This window comes from Phaeodactylum tricornutum, chromosome 16 (genome assembly GCF_000150955.2).
Source record: "Phaeodactylum tricornutum CCAP 1055/1 chromosome 16, whole genome shotgun sequence".
Lineage (NCBI taxonomy): Eukaryota > Bacillariophyta > Bacillariophyceae > Surirellales > Neidiaceae > Phaeodactylum > Phaeodactylum tricornutum.
In genome coordinates, this window is record NC_011684.1 from 645,987 (window position 1) to 663,817 (window position 17,831).

General features: G+C 50.0%; 7 protein-coding genes across 7 annotated transcripts; 2 read left to right on the forward strand and 5 right to left on the reverse strand.

Moving 5' to 3' along the window:
- Positions 1 to 29: 29 nt before the first annotated feature.
- PHATRDRAFT_48253 (predicted protein) lies at positions 30 to 5,266 on the reverse strand (the record flags this gene model as incomplete). Its single annotated transcript, XM_002182693.1, has 5 exons — positions 30 to 1,782; positions 1,838 to 2,057; positions 2,084 to 4,038; positions 4,183 to 4,950; positions 5,095 to 5,266. 5 exons carry the CDS (start codon positions 5,264 to 5,266, stop codon positions 512 to 514), a joined length of 4,386 nt encoding a protein of 1,461 aa, XP_002182729.1. The 3' UTR covers positions 30 to 511.
- Positions 5,267 to 7,320: 2,054 nt separating this feature from the next.
- PHATRDRAFT_38668 (predicted protein) lies at positions 7,321 to 9,318 on the reverse strand (the record flags this gene model as incomplete). Its single annotated transcript, XM_002182694.1, has 2 exons — positions 7,321 to 8,498; positions 8,616 to 9,318. 2 exons carry the CDS (start codon positions 9,316 to 9,318, stop codon positions 7,321 to 7,323), a joined length of 1,881 nt encoding a protein of 626 aa, XP_002182730.1.
- A 1,235-nt stretch (positions 9,319 to 10,553) lies between these two features.
- Positions 10,554 to 11,720, reverse strand: PHATRDRAFT_48255 (predicted protein; the record flags this gene model as incomplete). The annotated part of the gene is made up of 1 exon (XM_002182695.1): positions 10,554 to 11,720. Exon 1 carries the CDS (start codon positions 11,622 to 11,624, stop codon positions 10,554 to 10,556), a length of 1,071 nt encoding a protein of 356 aa, XP_002182731.1. The 5' UTR covers positions 11,625 to 11,720.
- A 319-nt stretch (positions 11,721 to 12,039) lies between these two features.
- On the forward strand, positions 12,040 to 13,217 carry PHATRDRAFT_48256 (predicted protein; the record flags this gene model as incomplete). Its single annotated transcript, XM_002182542.1, has 2 exons — positions 12,040 to 12,105; positions 12,509 to 13,217. 2 exons carry the CDS (start codon positions 12,040 to 12,042, stop codon positions 12,986 to 12,988), a joined length of 546 nt encoding a protein of 181 aa, XP_002182578.1. The 3' UTR covers positions 12,989 to 13,217.
- Positions 13,218 to 13,295: 78 nt separating this feature from the next.
- PHATRDRAFT_38671 (predicted protein) lies at positions 13,296 to 14,216 on the reverse strand (the record flags this gene model as incomplete). Its single annotated transcript, XM_002182696.1, has 1 exon — positions 13,296 to 14,216. The coding sequence occupies one exon, from the start codon at positions 14,214 to 14,216 to the stop codon at positions 13,296 to 13,298; it is 921 nt and encodes a 306-aa protein (XP_002182732.1).
- Positions 14,217 to 14,505: 289 nt separating this feature from the next.
- On the reverse strand, positions 14,506 to 15,902 carry PHATRDRAFT_48257 (predicted protein; the record flags this gene model as incomplete). The annotated part of the gene is made up of 3 exons (XM_002182697.1): positions 14,506 to 15,003; positions 15,072 to 15,177; positions 15,215 to 15,902. The coding sequence occupies 3 exons, from the start codon at positions 15,900 to 15,902 to the stop codon at positions 14,583 to 14,585; spliced, it is 1,215 nt and encodes a 404-aa protein (XP_002182733.1). The 3' UTR covers positions 14,506 to 14,582.
- A 684-nt stretch (positions 15,903 to 16,586) lies between these two features.
- PHATRDRAFT_48258 (predicted protein) lies at positions 16,587 to 17,795 on the forward strand (the record flags this gene model as incomplete). Its single annotated transcript, XM_002182543.1, has 1 exon — positions 16,587 to 17,795. The coding sequence occupies one exon, from the start codon at positions 16,587 to 16,589 to the stop codon at positions 17,793 to 17,795; it is 1,209 nt and encodes a 402-aa protein (XP_002182579.1).
- Positions 17,796 to 17,831: the final 36 nt, after the last annotated feature.

The following is a 17,831-nucleotide window of genomic DNA, read 5'->3' on the forward strand; positions in this document are numbered from 1 at the left end:
TTCAGAGCACTACAAAATGCACCGTGGTCCAGCGAAAAAGGCGTGGTAGATAGGCATATCAAATAGTGCGCTAGTTTGTTGGCCGGAAGAGGTGAAAATGGCAATTGCGCTGTTTACGCACGCCCTGCACGCCAGCTGATTCTTTTCAATCAGAAAACACGTTTGATAGAGATGACGGCAAGTTGTGCTAAAAAGTCGACCAGTCGACCAAATCTGTTCTGCAGGCTTTACATAATGTCAACTGTATCTGAAGAGAAAGTGTCACAGTGGGGACAAATACGAATGAACTGAAGAAGATATCATTTTGTAGACAATGGGAAGAACAACGGGTCGGTATTCCTCAAACTATTGACTGTCAGCTTTTATGTAGTCTTTAAGATACAAATAGTGTCATCTGTTCCAAACGGTGCCCTTCGATGAATCGACTGTCAATACGCAATGACACTGGATGGTCAAAAGCCAACCGGCGACTTTTTTAAACTTCTCTTCAAGTCTATTCTTTTACATTTGATCAAGATTCGGTAGGGCTGTCGGAAGGTCCGACACTTGGAATTGTGCTCACTGATGGAGATTCGCTGGGGCTGCTGGAAGGCATAACACTCGGTAAAAGAGAATCCGCTCCGGACGGCGATCCGCTAGGAATATCGGAAGGTGCGACACTTGGAAAGTGAGATTCGCTCACTGATGGAGATACACTGGGGTTTTTTGAAGGCGCAACACTTGGAACCTGAGAGTCCATTACGGATGGCGATCCGCTAGGAATATCGGAAGGTCCAACACTTGGAACCGGAGATTCCATTCCGGACGGCGATCCGCTAGGACTATTGGAAGGTCCAACACTTGGAATAAAAGATTCACTCACTGCTGGAGATACGCTTGGGGCTTCGGACGGTACCACACTTGGAAAGTGAGATTCCATTCGAAATGGCGATCCGTTAGGGCTCTCGGAAGGTCCAACACTTGGAATGTAAGATTCCCTCACTATTGGAGATACGCTGGGGTTTTCGGAAGGTACCACACTTGGAATGTAAGATTCGCTCACTGCTGGAGATGCGCCACGGCTTTTGGAAGGTGCAACGCTTGGAAAATGAGATTCTGTTTCAGATGGTAAAGCGCTGGAGCTGTTTGACAAGGGAGAGGTCGTAGATGCCGATGCACTCGTAGGGGGGGATTCACTGGGAATCTCTGATGAATCAACAATCGAAGAATCCCCGTTACCCGGGACATTCGACGGTCTTCCAGTCGGGGACAAACTCATAGCCGCACTTGGGGAAAGAGAAGGACGGGAAGAGGGCAAAGCAGAAAATTCTTCAGAAGGAGCCTGGCTTGGGAAAGAATCGGCGGTAATTGGCGAAAGACTTGGCATCTGGATGGCCGGCTCACGAATTGAAAGGATTTCAATCGCAGACACCGTCGGATTCTCAATCATGCCTTTGCTAAATATGGCCGTCAAAGTCCCAGTTTGATCAACCGATACGTCAAACTGACGAATGACAGCGGTTAGCCCAAGCCCGGCCTCAGTAAAAATATCAAAATTGCCCAGTACGAGCCGTCCCTGTAGCGAGACATCAAACAAACGGCGGCCTGCGTTCATGTTTGGGCCATAGTTCTCAGAGAAATGTAGTCGTACTTCATAGGCTCCGGCGCTCAGATTCGGCACGACGCAGGACATGGCACCATTTTCCCAGCGTTGGCTTCGGTAAACTTCTTGTTGACCGAGTTGCGTGCCAGCAATTTCATCGCCAACACGATACACCTTGCCGGTACAATAGGGGGAGTCCGCTAACCATGTATTTCCATTTCCGTCAACAACATCAATATTGCTGCCAACACTTACTCGCATCTGAAACTCGGGTGAAGAAATCGGGATATTGCTTGGTTGCAGTGAAGGAAACCTTGGGATGCTCGGTGTCGTAGTTGGTGCCGCGGACACAGTATTCGGTGTCAATATTGATCCGACAGCTGAAGGAGAGACGCTGTTGGTACTTGGCCCAGATGAGATCGATGGATTGACCGATGGCGACACGGACGTAGATTTCGAAGGTTGCTGGCTCGGCCTATTCGAGTTATCAGCTGTAGGTACAGCGGAATCAATACGCGTTGGCGCTCCAGATGGGATAGATGTCGGTAGGCCCATGGGGGCCTGCGTCGTGGATAGTGACTGAATCTCAATTGCAGAGACGGTGGGGTTATTGCTGCCCCCCTTGGCGAAAGTGATTGCAATTGTGCCGGCATTGACGACAGCAACAAACTGTCGACTCACTGCAGCATAGCTTCCACCTGCTTCTTTGAAGACGTCAAAATCAGCCAAAACTGTTGTACCTTGTAAAATGACGTTGAACTTGCGGGCACCAACTTTGAAAGCCCCAGAAAAGCCCTCCACAAAGTGAAGCTTGACTAAGTATGAGCCGCTGATTAGATCGGGGATCGTGTATGTGAACGCACCACTTAACCATTTCTGTTGTCTATAGATTGTCTCCATTCCCGAGGCTGCCATATTTGAAATCGCGCTATTTGGCATAGTGAAAGATTGCGCTGGAGTGCCGTACTGGTCTCGAACCCATTGTCTTCCTAGTCCATCCAGTGTGTCAACCGTTCCACCAACGTTTATAAACAGTTGGTAGGGCTCAGGTCCGGACTCAATGGGGAATTGCGATGGCACAACCGGTGACGCACTCGACGACACCGAAATTGGTGCGCCCCGAATACTAGGAGCGAGCGAGGGGACGCTGGTTGGAGCGCTAGACAGGGACGTTGGCTCGAATGAGATACTGGGAGTCTCACTCGGTGCATTGCTTGGAAACCAGGACGGAACATCTGTTGGATTTGGCGTTGTCGGAGCTACTCGTATTTCAATTGCTGTAATCATGGGGTTCTCAGCAAGTCCCTTGACAAAGGTGATTGCAAGCTGACCCGAATCTACCAAAACAGTAAATTCTCGCACCAGAGCTGTAAAACTACCAGCCTCTAGAAAAATATCAAAGTCCGTCAGCACGGGACTGCCTTGAATCTCGACGTTGAATCGACGGGATCCAACGGATTGTGCAGGCTGGTAGACTTCCGCAAAGTGGAGACGTACTTGGTACAGAGCTGGTTCGAGACTCGGAATAGTGTAAGTAAAATCTGTACCACTAAACCAGCGCGAGCTCCGGTACACTTCTTCCATGCCAGGGTTGGGCATGCTGAGGATCGGATTGTTGAGTTTCGTTTTAAAAAGGTTTCCTCGGTTGGCGTAACGATCCGAAACCCAGGTACTTCCGCTGCCGTCAGTAACGTCCTGATTGTTCTGACCCGCATTGATAAAAAGTGAAAAATCCGATACTTCGACGGGGTTACTGGTGGGTTGAGTAAGAGGGGCAGCGGTTGGAGCTATCGCTATAGGTGAGGGCACTGTACTCGTTTCGTTGTTGACAACCTGCGATATTGTCGGCGGCATCGTTGGTACTGCCGGCGTCGGAGGTGGAGGGGAATTGGTAGGTACCGGAATTGGTGAGGAACTGCATGATTCGTCAACACCTTGGAGAAAAAACGTTTCCGTCGAGGCCAAATCGAAAGCACCTTGTTTACCTGAGCCACTGGCTATGTGAATTTGGGAACATCCACAGTCCATAGCGAGCCCAGTACCGTGCCTTGCTGTTTTCAGACTGGGAAATGTTTCCCATACTTCTCCGTTGAAGACCTCCACTGTATCCCACGCGACATCATTCCCTTCCCCACCTGCTACCATGAGCCGCCCGTCACATGTAATGCCGTACGCTGAACCTGCACGGGGTGTCGGAATGTTTGCGCGTACCTCCCATTCTTCCGATTGAAAATTGTAGCAGTCGGTCGGTAGGACGAACTCGTTAAAGAAAACAGGATGGCTAGAATCTCGTCCACCAGACACGCAAAAGAGTGTATCACCGGAGGAGTCCGTCAAGATACCACCGCCGGTGTGATCGCGTGGGTTAGGCGCGTCCGGTAGTGCCCTCCACGTGTTGGTCGCCGGATTGTACACGTCAAATAAACCGAGTACGAGAGCTTTGGTGTTGTGACCACCTGCATAAAGGAGAAAATAGTGTGTTTTGAAGGTGAGAAGACATTAGCGTATGGTCGTCAGTCACGAAGTGACTGTCCTCGCGCAACGTGTACGTGGCCACACGCAGCATCATTCGGTCGCCAATCTTCTTTGTACACGCGTACCTCGGTTTCCGTGCGACACGTAAATCTCGCCATTGTACAGGGCAACAGCGGCACTACCCCGATTACGTTGGTCCGACATGATTGCACGAGTGTCATCCCACGAGTTGGTTGCGGGGTCGTAGACGTAGAACTTATCCGCGTTGGGTTCCCTCGGAAATCTCCCCGTCCAGGCCCCCACCATCCATATTTTTCCGTCCAATACAACACACTGTGCATGATGCAACACAACGTCCAACGTCCGGGGTAAATTCGACCACGATCTGGTCCGAAAGTCGTATACGCTCACGCCCACGGCACTTCGCCCTCCCAGTAGATATCCTTTTTGACCAACGGAAACAAAGCAGGCTTCGTGCCGGGAAATGGGATTTCCATTGGTGGCGATTGTATTCCAATCCGGTTCGGCTTGGGTAATGCGACGTTGACTGGTTTCCAGATGAAAGCACTCATCCCAAAGCGTCGAAGCTGGTTTGGTGAGTTCCGTCGATTCCACCAGGCGATCCAAGAAGTATGTAATGGCTGGCTCCAAAGGCGTGTTAGGGTTTTGGCCCCAATTGTTGGAAGCCGGACTACGGAACCAATTGCCCACTCCGACGCAGGCTTCGGGATACGAGGTCACATCATCGTTCGTGGTGCCTTCTCCAATGATGAGCTTGACTTTGGGGAGTACTCTGCAAATGTCGTAGAAGGTGTGTGCTGGACAGTTTCCCCGTCCCGTGTGCACAATGCGTTGGTCAGGGACAGCGTTCACTTGCGGAATACAATCGCAACCTAACAGTTAGTAGATATTGGTTGGTACGATGTGGAGAGATATAGGAATATTGGTACGTGTGAGATCATTCGGAGGAGTTTTGTGATTTGGTACGTCAGTGACTAAACACACACACACACACACACACACACATGAATACGTACTCTGTTCACAAACGGAATACGCGTAGTAATCGAGCTTTTGCAGTCCCAATTCTCTCGCTGCTGCGTTGCCATTCTGGTATTCATCCCATGCCGTAATGCGAGCCGTGTCACAGGGGTTTAGAGCGAGATAGGTCGGGATCATGGCGAGACAAGCGGGAGTTTCCATCGCCATGGTTTTCCGACAATCCACGTAATGACCTGTGGGAGTGATTTCCCCAATGCTGCAAGCGTTGCAGAATCCATTGGGAACGACGATTTTGGTGCAATTCATGGACGGTTTCAACTTGACGTTGTTCCTGGAATGACACGGGTTCATATTCGCCAGTGTTCGAGTAGGCAGCAACAGCAGCGTCAGGAACGCTACGAGCAACGCGGAATGCCGCCGCAATTTTTGGCAAAAGCGGACTCTGCCAACGGAATCCAAAGGATGCCTGCGTCGTTTCGCTTCCATTTTCGTCGTCAATGTTATAGCGGCTGCTTCTTCGTCTACTGGTGTTGTTGTTGTTGTTGTTGTTGTTGTTGTTGTTGTTAACATGATGTTAGTTTCTGTTTGTGAAAGAATGCTTTGATGGTAGTTAAAAGTTCGTTCACTGTCGATGCTTCACAAGTAAAAAATGAATCGATGGCACCGTAAGTTGGGAATGCGTTTCGTAAACAGTGCGCCGACGACGCTTCTCATGTAAAAGGGCTTTCCGCGTTGGAACTGGTGAAAACAGGAAAAGCTAATCAAACGTGTTTTCGTTCGGTACCCATCGGACGCGTTGTCTACGCAGAGCCCCGCAGATCCGAAACACTCCAGAACAGATTCCGGGAATGGCTTACCATCTCAAATTAGGAAGGGTGCCCCATCTGAGCCCCGCATGGAACGGATTCGGGAAGGAATTGGAATTGCCCCGCGCGCGGTGGGGGTCGACACGCGGTCATATTCTCCCACTATCAGTCACCATGCAGCGCACAGTCCCGATACCTCCAGCGGGCATGTGTACAGTAATCCAAAGGGCATATCCAGCAGTAGCGTCCTCAACAGCCACGACTCACATTGAGTCACCACTCTAGGTAGAGAGCAGCAATAACAAACAGTCCACTCCAACTCGCGCTTACTGTTAACTGAAAGGAAAGTATGGGCGGACGGACGGATATAGTTTCACCGTTAGGGCGTAGGCCGCGAGACAATTCCAGCACTGGTAGGGAGTCACAGAGTCATTGGTGTGGGCTACAGACACGCTCCAGCTATAGGTCCGTCTCACTGTCAATCCAGGACACTTGAATGAATTTTACTCTTTTCCCTTTTGGTTGTCCAAGCCATTCAGCACCAGGAATTGACCGAGTTTATCTTTCTGAGGGCATGCATCGACGCCTATGCCACCCCTAACGATTACTACAGTCTACAGCGACTATCCTCCGGCTTGGCCGAACGATTGCCGACGCTAACTAACTATATATAGTGTTAGCCATCCTCCACAAGCTAGAGAGCGTTTTACTTTCATCCTCACGATCTATAGACTGAGGAAACGTTAATGGCGCATCCAAGCAAACAGTCCGTATTTATGCCCATATACCAAAATCACCGATTCACGCTACACCAGAACATGGGCTGTCGAAGGTAAATCGGAAAGCAAGAGGGCTAGAGTCCGCAGCAAGCGCGAGAAAAACGACACCGTGAAAGCAAGAGATATGCCCATTCCCGAAATGAGGTACGAAGCTCGGATCCCGAGGGGAACCATTCGGTAAAGAGTTGAACAGGGCAGAGGATTGCGACTAACAGCGACGCAGCGAGGGCTCTGGAATACCGAACTATTTACAGATAGCTGGCTATCTAACTTCTACATAGATAGTTTCGTAGGCAAGTGCCAACTGTCTTCTAACCAAACAGTGACACGAGCAGTGCAGCCTAGCCCATATGAGTGCGAGCGGAATTCATTTCAATGTCAGCCAACTCTGGCTCACAGTCTGCACAAGGTGGGACACAGAGAAATTTTGGGAGAAATATCGCTGACGGGTACCCCACCACCGATCGCTAACATTCCTTAGCAACACTCGCTTGAGTCTACCGTCTATCGCGGTGTATGAGTTAGACGTACATACGCATACTTGCACACATATGTAAACAGTTTTAGCAACCGTATCGGTTCCAACGCTTATCGCTTTTAACTGTTGAGCCGCTACACATTAGTTTCAGGCGCTTGAATGGGGACCTTCGGGTACATTGCAAACCGAGACCACCTTCTATTCCAAGATTTGCGTTTCGTTTGTATTTTGCCCCGGTGAACGTTGACAGCACTCGCACGGTACTTCTATATCAAAATCAGCCAGCTCACCACTGCGACATATTGCAAGCTGTGATTGCAGCATAGCAATCTCGGCATTTCGATCGGTCGCTTCGCAGCAACATGGCTGTTGACATTTCAAGCATTCAATCAAACCAACCAAGGCCCAAGGATTCTTGGGATGAAAATGTAAATCTTTTCGAAACACCGCTATAGCCTCTTCCAAGAGTCCCTGTTCCAATAATAATCCACCCAAGGCATGGCGAATTGGTTGCATCTTACCCCACGGTTCGTCAAACACCAAGTCATCCTGCATTTGTACGGACTGCCGCAACAGTGCAAACGCCTTTTCGTATTGTCCTTCTCGATAGGCAATTTCCCCGTGCAGCATTACAGAATCTACCGCGAGCAAATCAAAAATGGTATTGTTGTGCAAAATTCGCATCGTCGCTTCGGGATCAACCCGCAACGCATCCAACGTCATCATCTCCTTGTTGGCTTCCTCGACGCGGCCTAGAGCAGCTAGCGCCAAGCCTCGGGCGTACCGCAGAGTACAGGCCCGAAACAACATCAGGCGCTGATCCTTCGGCAATTCTAACTCCAAGATCTCCTTCCAGCGCCCAAAACGAACCATAATGTGCACTTCCAGAGCTGCATAGCTTTCCAAATATGACGTCAAATCGGGAAACTCTCGGAACATATCTTCGTTGATAAGTTCGTTCAACTCGTCCGCCAATTCCATAGCTTTCCCTTGCATCCCTCCGAGAATGGCCCCATATACGGCCATGTGATAATTGTGTACAATGTATCCAAAGTAAAAACTTTCCTTACCAGCCGTTGCCGGACTACTCGCCATGACATGTCGATCGGCCCGGATGGCTTGACAGTTGAAGTGCACACAGGACTCGTAGTCACCCAGCAAGACGTCGATGTGCGTTGCCATGTGCACCAGATGTCCAGCATGGGGGAATTCTCCGCGGAGCGGCTGACAGGCAGCCAAGGCCTTTTCGGGATGCGCTGACATTTCGGAAAGGTGCACGTACATGTGGCACAGACCGGCGTGATGCGGATGAATTTTTAGCGAACGCTCCAGCACAGCTCGGGTTTCCACTACATCCGGGCTGAGCGGCTTGCCGGCTGAGAAACCAACCAAGAAACCAGTAGCATTGTGAGTGACATTATTTCCAAATGTATGTAACGGCGAAGAACCGACGCGTAGTTATCACAATCGCTTAGACTGCGCATATGACTCACATGGATACTCGTATAGCTGCCAGGCATTCAAAACCATCAATGACTCCGCGAAACCGTAGGCGATTTCTGGATCGTTGTCGAACTTTTCGTATACTTTTCGCATGGCGTCGGAGTAGGGTCGACCGACAATATCGTGGCTCAAGTCTGGGTCGACACCCGGAGAACTCGTCAATACACGAATCGCCGCAAGCCACTGACATTCTACATCCGATATTACAGAAGGTAGCTTTTCGCCGTTATTGGAAGGAACCGTCCTCTGTTTCTTTTTCCCCTTGCGTTTACGGTGTGCCTTGCGCAACTCCTCAATTTTCTCCACAGCCATTCGACTGTGTCGATCGGCGACTTGCTGAGAAGGAAAGACGCAGAGCAGATCAGGCTTGTCTGTGTCTTCATAGTGACAGGCTGACTCGTAGTAGGCTTCACCCTTAAAGTTGTAGTTCGGCGAATGACATAGTGCCAAAAGACCGTGGGCCAAAGCACAGTCTGGGCTGTTTTCTAGTGATGCCAGGAAACACTTGGAGGCCATTTCGTGCTGGTATGAAAGCATGAGCCGTAGACCTAAGTTAAAATAAGCCCGGCCTGCCTCATTGACGTCCAAATTCGTCACGATTAGTCTTTGGTACGCGCCGAGATCAATTCTTGTTTCCCCATCCAAGGCGGGAAATGAAAACGGAGTTTCTCCCTGTAGTTGCTGATGCCGCATCGGATCAATGCCCTTGACCGGAATCGCAACAAAAGCAAGGTATGGAAGTTGGCATGGTTAGAAATAGAATGGGTAACATATCTCCGTCGCTGACTGTGAGATTGTTCAACCGTTGCAATCGACTCCAGCGCGCCTTGACGAGATAGCACGGATTCTAGCGTATCGGAACTCACATGATAGTGCCACCGCGGGGGCTGCTGATTGACATGCTGGGGCCTTGAGAGGTCTTCGGAGGAAGCAGTTGATTGCATGCCAGAGTCAATCAACCTAAAGTATGCCTTGTCTCATGTAATACTACGAAGCCGATCACCTACCAGAAAGTCGATGCATCAATTTTACGAAGCGGCAGTGAACTGTTCGGTGTGCGTAGTTCGTGCGTTGCGCTGTTTCTAAAAATAGTGATGTCGCTGCTTCGGGATTTCGAAACTCGTTGGTCCTTGGTCTCTCTCGTCATGTCTATCATAATATATCATGGACGTCAGATAGTCGACCCGAACCCACACACCTTCTCCTCCAGCGCTTGGAGGTTTGCTTTTCAACATAAGTATCTCATAGGAGATACAACTGTTTCACACTCCAAGGATATATTAAGTAGTCTCCGACTGACGTCGAGAAGTTTCCAACCAAAGCAGCGCAACGGGAGCAAGTATGGTATCATAAATCGACATCGCAAGAAAAAGCCAGCGCGCGAGAGAAACGAACGACTCATAGTCAAACCGTAACGAATCTGCCGACTTTTTCTTTTTTTGGTACAGTATAGCTTGTGTAGAGCGGCTGACAGCGATAATAAGCCGGATGTTACTAAAGGATATCGTGTTTGAACTAGCTAAACCTATGTAGGTAGGATGACTCAGCTTCAATGCGAAAACAAAACAAGTTTAAATTCAAGGAAATGAAAAGTAGGCATGAACGGGTGAATGCGGTCGCCTGCATATAGGACGGCGGCAGGCGAGTAGCGAGAGCCAACGTTTCGCATCATATTTTTTGGTTGGCAGGCGCCTATCTCCCGCGATTTATATACATGAGCAAAGTTTGCGGTATGAGGAGTATGGTGATGGTAACATTTCGACAAAGACATGATCCAATAATTGTCCAGACTTTTCGGATTTTGAAGTCAGATAACATACACATTTTCTGTTTGACGTGTCTTCTTCCCCAAGCTTGCATATCTGTACGCGTACTAGAATATGCGCTTACCAATTGTCCACAAGCACTACTCAAAAACAACAAAAGCTTCACCTTGGGTTCAAGAACAAGTCCGGTTTCCCGCGCAACGTACAAAAGACGACTCCCAAGGCATCTTTGACGGCCAGTTCTGTCAGCAGAAGAGGTATAGACTCGATAAGCTGATCCTGTTTGGTGGAAAACGACAACAACGTTGGGAACAGCAAACACTCTGGAAACGCCTGTATCAGCTCCCGGCAGCCTGACTTCCAGCGCCGCGAACCGTGAGCAACGGCAATATCAAACGGCGTGTGCCCGTCACGATTTCGGACACGAGCTGCTTCCGGTGCGAGACGAATCATTTCCGCCAAGACGAAATCTTCTTCATCCGGACAAGGTTGTGCTACGGCCCAGTGCAAGGGAAGATTACCGCAATAGACATCGGGAACTACCAGTTGTCGATGGTGTCGAACGAGAGCGAATTGACGGAGTTCGACCGGAACGTCAGGCAAGGCAAAACAGGCGTGTAGCACCGGTAATCGCACTAGAGTCTTCGAATCGCGGCTATTCATGTCACAGTTAGACTCTCGTTGTAGTAAGGAATACTGAATAATAAGCAGACGTCGGACCGATTCCCAATAGGGTGAGAGAGTCTGTACTTGCTGCAGGGGCCATAGGGAATGTAGGAATTGTTCACGGAGAACGATTTCGCGCGTTAAAATGTCCAATGGACGAGATCCGTGGACGTCTCGTTCCAGGACCCCAGCGGGACGAGCCTGCAGCAAGAGCGACCAAACATCGCAACGATCACCAAGAAACTCTGCCGCTGTATGAAAACAGTTGCGCCGGGAGCCGGGATCGCGGTATTCCAATATCTGTTGCTTTCCTGCCACAGCCAAGAGCCTTCGGAAAAGCTCCAAGGGAGCAGCAGGGTTTGCACACAAGTTGTGCGTGACAACTCCCAAACGACTTATTTCTTGATTGGTGTGGAACAGAGACGTATTGGATGCAGTGACGGCATCCAGGAGCTGATGTGCTCTATTCCATTGCTCGTTGAAAATCGCGTCCGTCCATACTTGAATAAACCCAGCTATGGCGTTCGCCCTTTCTCCTTCTTCGGCGGTCGTACCACCACCATTCATGCTTTTTGAAGACAAACGATTTGCTCCAACAAATGTCACCGATCAAAAGACGAAACAACCTTGCTTGGCTTGTTGGAACCCAGTGATACAACGATCACTAGAATAGAGGCTATAGAGGCGGCACTTCGACAGAACGCCCGCGTTGATTTTTGGTGGTTCGAAACTGTCCGGGAGTCGGCATCCGTCGATGTATGTCACACTGACGTGTTCATTTCAATAGTACGCTGAGATCGATTCGTCCTTTAAGAATTCGAAATAAGAAAGAAGCAAAAGCATGAAGAAAACGATAGGACTCTTGAATGTTGCTTAATGGATTTCGTTCACGATACAATGTCGTATTTCCTAAGCATTCGACATCGAGAACCCAGGGACGAAGCAAATCGAAGACGATCGGGGAACGAATCCGTGCTCGACGATGACCGATCCATGCCAGACGCGCCTCGCCTTCCTCTCCAACGTTGTGGAACTGGACATCGCTAGAGTAATTATTGAAGAACACAAAACGACGATGAAGATCACAGTTGAGGAAAACGATGAACTACGAAGATTATGAGTCTACATTGTACTCTTGAATATTCGTAGGGACTGTGGGGCTGTGATTTGTTGTGTGTGGGACGGAAGCGACTTGTCTTTTAGCAGTAGGCGATTGAACTTCTGGTGAGACGTTGTCCATACCAGGAGTTGGATCAACAGTAGTTGCGACTCGCTGTATCATTGTCACTGTCAATAGCGCTCTCCTCACGCTTCTTTCGTTGCGCCAAACTTCCCTCTCGCTCTCGCAACCATGCTCTACTCAAATCGGAATGCGGGAGGAGCGTTGGGCGTTTGCCTACTGATTGTCTTGTTTCAGGACAAGGATCAATGTCGGGGCTTTTCACCAGTAGCGAGAACCATTTCTTTCGTACGATACCCCCGCGGGTCTCGGTTCGTACATTGCCGATCATGCCCTTGGGATACCGGAGACTTTTACCCGATCCTCCGCTACCTTATTGACGGCAATACCCGAGGACGACGGCAACACGAGTCCAGAAGACAACGACCTTATCAGCACCGAAATCGAACCGAGGTTTGGCGATCAACGTGCATCTCCTCTCGCGGATGAAACGACAACGTTTCAAGAAAAACTTGACGCAATACTGGATACGCAATTCTTCAATCCCGATGACTACAACGAAGATTCGCAAGGACCCGTGGCTTGGTTTGCCAAACTGGTCAAAAACGACTACGAATTGGCGGAAGCCTTGTTTGTCGGCTTGCTCTTTGTTATCTTGGTGATTGTTTCGCAAGAGCTTTTACGCATGCAATTGTTTGGTTCCAACTACGCTCCTTTCCAAACTGGTGCAGGCATGGGGCGGTTGTTTTGAATATACTCACCAACGTACTTACGTACTCCTCCCAGTCTGCGGCGGTGGCGCTCGCACGCTAGCCTAGCAACACTGCTGACCGGTCAAACATATGCTGTGCGCAAGCCAAAAAAGCCCTCGGGGGATAACACAGCTGCACTCTAAAAATATGGAAATTCCCTACCAGTCAGCAGAGCTATCACGCCACGCCCGCTTTCATCAAAGACGAAGAAACCCTGTTATATGGAGTATGCCGCTACTGCACAAAGAAAGTGGCAAATTTGTTATTCAAGGATGCGATCTACTAATTGACTGTGTTCTCGCGCTTTTAAGTTGGTCGGTCCCATTTTGTCTCGTTTGTTACCACATTGTAATAGTACGTCTTTCCTGATGCCGAATCTACTGCAGTGTCCCATCCAGCAACGAGCTTTGGAGTATCCGTACCCTCCTCGGTAAATTTGCCTAGTAATGCCGGAGGCGGTTCCCACTGACGTTGTGACGTTGTTCGATTAAAGTAATACGTCTTCCCCGTCGCACGATCTTTCGCAGCCTCCCATCCTAACGGAAGCGCGGGATGCGAACGCCGTAAAGCGGCGGAGACTTGTTCCAATGGATGGTTCGGATCGTGAACAAAAACCGGTCCTTGCTTCTTCCTTTTCTTCCGCTCCTTGGCAAGTCCTTCTAATTCGTCAGTGGGAGTGGGATTCTCGAAATCCTCTACTATCCTTGGAGCTATCTCTGGAAGAACGTCGCCACGAAGCTGTTTGACAGAATCCGTTCCATCCCAGTAGTAGCCACTTTTTCGATCTCTGGTGGTAAACACGTAATCAAACTTCCAACCTTGAAAGGTTGGGGCTGGAAGACAATACGGGACATCCTCTGGACGTATCCTGGACTCAATTTGCTTCCGTTTCTTTCGCGAGATTGCTTCTTCGTCACCTCCTTTGCGCTGAAAGTTTGTGTAGCCCGCGTTGATCTCGGCCGCTCCAGTCTCTTGCCGCGTCTTTGCCTCGACCTTGCGTTCGTCTTGCCACGACTTCATCCCTGATGCTCGGTCCGCAGCTTTCAGGGGGGCCGTTGGTGCCACCGAAGGCGTGGACCGATACGCATGCTTCAGGACGGATTTGTCGTTGCGAAAAGATTGCCAGGCGGCTGCCCCGTCACTTCCCAGAACAGGCTTGGCAACCAACTCATCGACAGCATTGAACACTTCGTACGAACCCCTGCTCGAGTTTATCTTCTCGCTCATGACGGCTACGGAAAAGCACTATGCAGCCCGCGCTTACAGATCACTATGACGCAAGCTCCTCAAAGTCCTCAAAATACGAGGCATCCCCCAAATTGATCGTAGATCGTCCCAATATGCTTTGGAACTGAAGGAATTTTTTTTGTTTTGTCCAATTTGCGTCGTAAATTTATGGATTGAACGACGTGATTGGCGTTCGTCGCGTCGCAATTGTGTGCTATCTCTTGTAAAACTTTCTCCTAGCCAAGAAACTACTTTCTAATGCGTTCATGGCTGGAATTTGAGGTGGAATGGAAGAAGCCAATAGCTCTACTTTACAATACAAATGGACCGTCGAGGGCCCGCATGGTGGGATTTGCCAATCGCGCTTCAGTGGCCGCCACTTTGCCCGTTGGTGGCGGCCATTCGTTCCGCACTCAGCCATAGGATGCCTGCTACGGTCAGCGAAGCGGAGAGAAACCACTTGGTAACGATGTACATTCCCCGAATTTCTCGAAACCAGAAAATGCCCCATAATCCACTGATCAAGATCTTGGCTTGGACGATTGAATTGCCGATACCCTGGCCCAGATATGTAACGGACAGGATGCTTCCAAACATGGCAATTGTCAGGAGTACTCCTGACGTGAAACCCGGCAGCCACAGCTTTCGAAAGTGCCAAGCCGGCATGACTTGAAAGGTGTGCAACAACACCGGGACATTTAGATCTTGCTGCACGGTTTGATAACATGTGTAGGCAAAGAATACGCCCCAAATAAGACAGTTCATAACAATGGCCCCCGACGCATAACTGTACGACCCAACGATTTGTTTGAGACACTGCAGGTCATGTAGATCCACCGTTCCGCGTGAACGTACCTGATCATGTAGTTGGCACCACCATATCCCTGTGTTTTGGCGTAGTGTAGCGGAATGAGGGAACTGCCCGTCATGACACCGTTGAAAATGGCACCACAGATACCGGCTACACGTTTCTTCATGAAAACGCCACACAATAGGACTTGGTCCGGATCTTTTTCTTTTGGTTCCGTCTGGAATGGTAAAGAGGGGTTCGTCCGCATCTGCGCTCGAGCCATAGCTGCCACTCTCCTCGTTTCGTCTCTGTATATCCCGATGGTCTATCTTGCCAGTGTAACTCGAGGTGCGTTTGACAATCAGCGCTCGATCGATCTCTTCGACCTCATTTTGATTTGGCCCAATGTTTTCCGTCATTTCGGTGGACGGTAATTGGTCCACCGGTTGCGGGGTACTGTAGAGGGACATGCCCACCAGTCCGAGCGCTAACAAAAGAAATGCACCGAGCGTGGCGAACATGTCCGAAACGGGTTCCTGGAAGAGCACAATCCCTACGAGAAAATTGATGACGATCATGACGGACGCCCATGTGCCTACCGCAATGGCCAATCCAGCCATACGAATGGCCAAGACTCCTCCCGTCCCACCCACCACCCAAAGTCCTCCCGAGACGAGACCCCAAGACGTCCAGGACGGAGCGATGCCCATAAAAATGACCAACCAGGAAAGCATAAACATGGTGATTGTTTTGTAGGATTGAAATACGAGTGGATGTACGTCAATGTCTTTGGTTTCTCGAATAGGCACACCGAACGAACCGTAGGCCAACGCCGCCACAATTCCGGCCAGCCATCCGCACGAGTCGGAACATCCTTCAAAGATGGAATCCACCATTGAGCCAAGAAAGTCTAGCTTTTTCAGCAACGGAGTCGATAAAGAATGCGTACGTGGCTACCGCCGAGAAGTGAAAGAGGTAATGGTAAGGAAGTGCAGAAATGAACAGCCGAATAACATCAAGCAACAGCATGAGTGTGGCCTCGGCTACTAGTTGTATTAGCTGTACATTTCATTAGCAATGTGAAACCCTCATTTTAGCCGTCCTCGCTCGCGGATCGTCACCCGCGACTGTTTCAGTTATTACCGTTTTTACAATTAATACGAGATCGTGTTTGCAAGATATTTGCAAGGGTGTGCGGTCCGCGGAGACATCCTGCTCTAGAACGCTCGTGGCCGATCTATCAATGGAAACTTTTCAAAAAAAACAATATTATTTAGCTTTAAATTCAAATAGCTGCCTATATCCCCACCGCCGTTCGACTTTCTCCGTCAACGATGGCGACAACAGGATTTGTTGCTGTGAGGCAATTTCCACGGTGTTCTGATAGCGCAGAAGGGGTAGGGTAGCTAACTGTAATGTAAAATAACAAAGGTTGAAATACCGGTTAGGTCTCGATTCACTGTCACTGTCATTCCGAAAACCATCGTTGGATCCGATGCCTGCCCCATCGTGATAGTCAATAAGCACACAACAGATTTGCTCTACGCTGCGAAACATTTGCTACACAGTACGCGAGTCTCATGAGTTCGTATCGTAGTTTGCATCGCCAAGAGATTCTTCCCGGAACTGCCATCTGGGACATCGCCACGGCGCCCTTGCTGTCGTCCAACCACGCGACTAGTGTTGCCAACACTGCTGTTTCGTCAGCCACACACTGGAGATTCCTCACGGCGACTTCGGACGGAATTGTGCGCCTGTATAGTGCAGCGGAAGCATCGTTGGATGCCAAGCAGGACGTCTTGGACGCGTCCGCGCTTTCCGTCACGCTTACGCACGTCTTACTCGGACCATCGCAAACTTACCCAGTCACGGGTCGTGTATTGGGATGCACACAAGTCAGCGTCGCTAGAAATTACGTCGGTGACGATGACGACGCGGGTAATTTGGTCGTGGCTTCGCTGGAGCTTCCAGGGACGGTGCGCATTTGGGAACTGGATGAACGCATGGACGATCGCCTGCCGAGAACGACTCCGGATCTGACCGACGAGAACGATAGTCCGTCGCAGATACGTGCGCTACACGAATTTACGGTACCCAACGCAACCGGAACAACCCTTCGGCTTTGTCCACCCCGACTGCAAGGTGTCGGGGGCGATGTAGTCATAGCGGTAGGCTGTCTCGACGGAACGGTTGCCTTGGTAGCGACCGGCCTGTGGACACCACAAAGAGTCGACCACGCTGGCAAGAGTAAGGAACCAACAAAAGCTGGTACCGTGTTGGATTCCTGGGGCAGTCAAGGCTCGGCGGTTCCTCTTTGCTTCACGTGGCATCCTGTACAGCCCCAAACTCTGGCCGTGGGCCGGGAAGACGGTATCGTGGATGTATTGACGGACAGTCGCAAGTCGCAGCACCGATTTACCCAGCACGAAAATCCCGTCCGGGGAGTGGCTTTTACTGACGATGGTCACTTGTTGGTGGCCGGATCGGACGACGGATTTCTCACAATTTGGGATTTTAGTCGTCCGGTACCGGCACTCGTTCATCACGTTACCATGGCTCATCGTTCCTTGATTTTAAAGGCTACGCCGCTTGATCACCGACGATTTCTGACCACCGGCGCTGATCGTCAATTGCATGTTTGGAACGTGGGACAGATGAGTACCGGGCCGGTGCACACATTTCAAACAGATCACAGTGTGTGGTGTACCGAACGAGTCGTCCGCGGAGCGTCTCGGTTGGTCACCGGGAGTGACACAGGATGGCTCCAAGTCTATTCTTTGGCAAAGTAATGTGCATAGACTAAACGGAATGACTAGCGGTAGTTT